This window comes from Anabrus simplex, chromosome 14 (assembly GCF_040414725.1).
Source record: "Anabrus simplex isolate iqAnaSimp1 chromosome 14, ASM4041472v1, whole genome shotgun sequence".
Classification (NCBI taxonomy): Eukaryota; Metazoa; Arthropoda; class Insecta; order Orthoptera; family Tettigoniidae; genus Anabrus; species Anabrus simplex.
Window position 1 is genome coordinate 54638959 of NC_090278.1, and position 6000 is coordinate 54644958.

General features: G+C 44.4%; 1 protein-coding gene across 1 annotated transcript in view; it reads left to right on the forward strand.

Moving 5' to 3' along the window:
* Positions 1 to 5665, forward strand: part of repo (reversed polarity) — a 29395-nt gene extending 23730 nt beyond the window's left edge. Inside the window, exon 4 of the mRNA XM_067158470.2 lies at positions 2379 to 5665. Coding sequence (XP_067014571.2) covers positions 2379 to 3175 — 797 coding nt within the window. The 3' untranslated portion in view covers positions 3176 to 5665. The remainder of the gene's footprint in view (positions 1 to 2378) is intronic.
* Positions 5666 to 6000: the final 335 nt, after the last annotated feature.

Below are 6000 nucleotides of genomic sequence, written 5' to 3' on the forward strand. Positions count from 1 at the left end.
CCAACTTTAAGTGCCTACCCTTCTGCAACCACCCTCGAATCAGAGCTAAAAACAAGGGCAGTATTACAGTTGAACACAAGGGTCTGCCACCTCCCCTGACACTGTTAGCCGCCACCTCCCAGAAGTTACTATTGCATTACATTGCCAGAAGATTTCGCTAATATCGGGCGAGTTGGCCGTGCGCTTAGGGGCGCGGAGCTGTGAGCTTGCATCCGGGAGATAGTGGGTTCGAATCCCACTGACGGTAGCCCTGAAGATGATTTTTCGTGGTTTCCCATTTTTACACCAGGTAAAAGCTGGGGCTGTACCTTAATTAAGGCTACGGCCGCTTTTTTCCCCACTTCTAGCTCTTTCCTATGCCATTGTCACCATAATGTAAATAAGAATAATAATTTCCTAGTAATTTTGAATAGGTGTTTGTAATCGCGGGAAGAATCGTGTTTCAAGTGAAATTAGTTTCAGTACAGGTAAATGTATACGTTTCTCTTGATTTCCTCGTTATGACTGTCTGCAATCGCCTCTGCTGTGATCAGTAGCAGATGACTCTTGACCAGTGACAGTCCAGGTGGAGCACTTCTAATGCGTGCCGGTCCTGGAGTTATGTCTAATCTCGCTGCTCGCTCTCGGAGTCTATACAGTTAAAACGGAGAACTGACAACGCTGTCTCTCGAGTTGGGGAATCCCTGGCACTCCATGGACAACGAATGTACACACATCCGACCAGCTAGGCTTCAAAAGCGTGCCGGTCGTTAACGAGGAAATTCCAAGGACTGTACACATTATTACTATGCTTATTGTCAACTTCGTGCTATGTAAACCCAAGAATAATGCTCGCATCCTTTAATATTCACTACAATATGGCATGGTAGCAAAGTTCCTGTGAATTTTACTTTCACGGAGCAGAGTAGTTACGACTAACAGTAGCTAAGCCTTTACCGTTGCTCTTCGAGAGGCTGGTCCAACCGACGGCTGCCCTGGGAATGGTTTTGAGTGCTTTTCCATTTTCCTCACTGAGGCGAATTCCGGGACAGTTCCTTTTGTGGACCACTGCCGCTCCTCTCCCACCTTCATCGCACCTCGAATCACCATAACACATGTCCTTGGCCTGAGACAAGAAGTCACCATCTAGGAGATCCGCTTTACCCCCACCATGGTACGAAATGAGGACATTTTAGTAGCAGTAGTAATTTTAGTTTTGTTATACACTCATAAATGAGTCTCGGATGAAATGGATCTTCGGTTATAGAGGTTGTACCATATTACACTGGTGGAAAATGAAATCTAAACACCAAAGAGTTGTGCTAGATAAACGAAATTCGGGAAACGTGTTTGCACATCTGAAAGATGACACTTATTCAAATTTGCGCGCTCGTCGACGAAGAGTAGCGCTACTATGACCTTGCAAAGCAAGTTTACTTTATAAATAAGCGCTGTACACTTGGTGAGCGTTAGTCATCGTCCGGTGTTGACGTTGTGAGGTAGGTGTGAGTCAAACATGCCACTAAGGAGACGAAGAAGGCAGTATCAGTATGCTTGCTACTTGTTGTTTAAAGGGGCCCAACATCGAAGGTCATCGGCCCGGTATCAGTATGGGGAGCGATTTTCTTTGACAGCAAGAGCCCTCTCGTCATTATTCCAGGAACATTGGCAGTAAATTTGTACGTCACACTGGAGATCGAATCGGTTGTGCTTTCATTTATTCGAAATATTCATGGGGGCGTTTTCCAACAGGATAATGCTCGTCCTCATGCCGCTGCTGTTACCCAACGTACTCTAGAGTTTCGACCAGCTGCCTTGGCCTGCAAGACCACCAGATCTTTCGCCCACCTGTGGCCTGGGAACTTTAATCAAATAAATATGTTACCTAAACAATTGCTTATTCATTGCATCCCTCTACAATAACGTCTTCCTAGTGTTGGGATTTCATTTTCCGCCAGTGTATGAGTGGAGAAGAAACTGCGCGAGGAACTTTTAGTGAAATGATTGAAGTAGACTGTGTTATTTTTTTTCTTTCTGATTTGCGTTATACAATACCTCGGTACATCTGAGACGTGAACAAAAAGGTTATTGTGAACGCCCTGAAAATCTTGTTATGTGCCACCATTGATTACAATATAGTATTTTTGAAACGACTCCATCGCTGTAATGAATAATAATCACCATTTTAAGATAGGAAATTTGCTGCACCGTACTAAAATATCACTTAATGCGGGTTTATCGTGTTATACAACTGTATTCGTATCTTTTTCTGTAGGGGATACAAGTCAATGTTTAATATTAATTGCTGTGCATATTTCAAATTTTTAATCAAGGAAATTGTAAACTGTTGTCTCCTTTTATACAAGTCTTTTGAATATATCGTTGATTTTCTTTTCCAGGTTCACCAAGCTCTGCTCTCGGTTCAACATTCAGCGCTCTCAACAACAGTCTAAGCCCCTTCGCTAGTCCAGCACCATCAACACAAACTCCGGATACTTGGGCGTATTCCACAGCTTACGACTTGTCGCCTCACCTGAACCTTTTGACGCCTTCAAACAGTCCTTATTCGACATCTTTCAGTGCACCTAACAATAGTTATTCACCAGCATATGCAACGATGCTTCCTCAACACGACACGACGACAGGAGCATCACTATTCCAGCCAACAGCAACCCTGCGTTCGCATCAAGATTACGGGAGTAATAGTCCTCCATCCAGCATGCGCCACCAAGACTACGTCACTACCGGAAGTAACAGTCCTCCCACATCGATGCGTGCGCATAATGAATATGTTACAAACACAAACAGTCCGCCGAGCATGCGTGCTCATCCAGATTACGTCACTGCTGGCAGCAACAGTCCTCCAACATCAATGCGTACCCACCAAGAATACGTTACCAACCCCCACAGCCCACCAATGAGAGAATATCAAACCATAGTAACCTCACATTCCCCGACACAGCAGCAGCAGCTAGCGGCCATGGCTGCAGAGGGTCAAGGCGGCAAGATGGAATACATCGATGTCGGAGATATGTCCCCGCAGAAGTATCAAGATGATATTCTCGTACACGATAAACGAGAGTATTCCGTAGGACCACCGACCAACGGCGCCAACAACGGTGGTAGTAGGAAAGGAGATAACATTAAAACAGAACCAAATCAAAATTTTGTAACATTACCGCCTTTCCTCGGCTGACTTGAAGCACGCATCAATGCTGGGAAATCAATTAGAGACATAGTTTTCACCTAATGCATGACATCGTAAAGAATATACAGGTTCTCTTGAGGATGATTAAGGGAAAGCATAGAACGACAAATGATCATACAACGTAGAGAAATGGGAACATCATAAGCAGTAGCGTAGCAAACTTTCCTGCAACGACGTCTACTCTTCTTATAGAACTAGTAGAAGATAGCGAAGTTCTTCATGGCTTTGCCAACCTGATTCCCGCATTGTAGAGGCCAAAGCTGTTCTCACTTTGTGGTGGCGAACGTTCGTTTGTAATTCTCCCTTACTGCAGAATACTTTTGAATGTCCACTATAGCCTGTGTCAAATGGGAAATGTTTTGTCCCCGAAAGGCTACTCAGAATTGTCCAAACAAGCAACTGTTATACTGTCGTGTTATTCCATCCACTGAATGCGTTGTGCTTTGTAGGCCTACAGCAATTTAACTGTGTTAAATATCCCTTGCGCCCAAATATGTTTATTTGATAAGTACGATTGCAATAGAAACAGCTACCTAACCGACACTGACCATACAGTATACAACGAGGACGTTAGTCAGCCGAACACAACAAATGGCCTATTTCAGCAAAACATGTTTTCTTTAGTATCCATTTCACGTTAAATGATCTCTCTCCCTGATTTCAGCCATTCAGTCCAGAACGGTTCTCGGCCATTCCATGGAACATGTGCCTCCAATTACTGTACCCCTATTCCAGGCAACTTCTTCCAGTTCAGCGATCGTCATGCCATGGTCTACTCTGCCGTAATCCAACCAACATGATCTTGGAATTCCAATTCCGAACATTACAACCTTTCCGAGGGAAGTACTTCTCATTGTGTAGGGCATCCTTTGTCTCACAATACTGTCTTCCAAGGAAAATTTTGGCTCGATGTGATCGAAGATTTTCTTATTACTATTTCTGGCTGCCCACTGTATTCTCATCAGACGCCGCGAATAAAACCAAACTAAACCCCATGACACTACAGCCCTTGAAGGGCCTTGGCCTACCAAGCGACCGCTGGTCAGACCGAAGGCCTGCAGATTACGAGGTGTCGTGTGGTCAGGACGACAAATCCTCTCGGCCGTTATTCTTGGCTTTCTAGACCGGGGCCGCTATCTCACCGTCAGATAGCTCCTCAATTCTAATCACGTAGGCTGAGTGGACCTCGAACCAACCCTCAGGTCCAGGTAAAAATCCCTGACTTGGCCGGGAATAGAAACCCGGTGCCTCCGGGCGAGAGGCAGGCACGCTACCCCTACACCACGGGGCCGGCAGACGCCGCGAATACCGAACCTAAAATGTATCGATCTTTCTCTTGTCAGCTTGATCCCGGATAAGTTATATTTCGCAGCCATAAGTAGCTGTGGGGAAAAAGTTGGAAGTGAGACAGCGTTCTTGTTTCCCATCCTTGCTCGTCAGTTATGGGTACTCCGTTAGTTCTCAATATTCTCCAGATTTCTCGGTATGTAACCAAAAGAGAAATCAAGTGCAAATCATTATTAATATGGATATTTTTTGGACTAAGTGTCTGTCAGGAATTAGCATAGACAATTGTACGTGGACTGAAAACCGACACCGTGGTCCTATCCAGGAAAACAGTTCGTCATCTATCTATACTAAGTCTTCGTCATCATCTTCCTCACGTTACTACCGTGTGCCAGAACTCCGCCTTCTATATACAGCAGGTATAACTAGCAACGTCTTTTAAACGAGTTTCCACTGTCTTTGACTGGCGTTCCGCCTCGGTCACAGCAAAGCCCCTTACACCAACGACCTATATTTTACTACACAGACTGGCTGAACGGGCTCATACAACGCTCCTAGCTGAGGAAAGTTGCAACACGTCCGCCATGTTTCCTGGGGACACTCGTCAGCTGTTAGCTGTCAAAAAAAATAGAAAGATGCCTCAAGTCGTCGTACGCGGGAAATAAACATACATAAACATACGACAGTAATACCACACGTAAATGTTGGCGATGCAGGTGGTAACGCATTCAACGACCTATGTTCTACATTACGTTGCCCCTGCACATCCTTTTTTCTGCCCCCAGGAAATATGGCGGAACAGCTTTCAACCTTCATCAAATATGGTAGGTCATCCGCCAGTCTATGTAGTATAATATAGGTCGTTGCTTTACACGCAGTAACGTCACTCAAGGCTGCAGATTTTTTTTTTCTTTTCATTTTTCATAATACGTGCGTTACGTTAAATTAGGGACCATTTTGTTGGACGTAGATCTTGATAGGTGGGGCTGTGACATGGTATGGGAATGTTGTGTGCTGGTTCAGTATGATGCTACATATTTCTTTATCTCCCCTGTGGGTGGAGTGAAAGGATGCATTATCTCTACCCCCTGCATGTCATAAGAGGCTGTTAAGAGGGAAACAACCAAAGAATCTGTACTCGGTTTCCCCCCATTTTAAGCCCAAAAACATAGCCATGATTCTATGCTTTTCTGTATACAGTAGAGTCTCGATTATCCGACGTAAACGGGACCTGGAGTGCGTCGGATCACCGAAAATGTCGGATAATACAGAATAACTTTGAAAATGAACTGAAACCAACAGGAAGGCTAAAATAATGACATGTTTTACGGTGCTCTATTTATTGAATTACCAATTCAATTGTACAGTACATGCAGTATTAAACGAAAACATCCCAGATGTCTTAAGAAAAGAAACTTTTCTCCACAGATATTAAGCTACCTAATACCGTACCGTTTTTGCCACCGATCACGCCACCCAGCACTGGCAGGAAAATTAGGGTCCCCTTCATTAAACTCCTTCTGTAA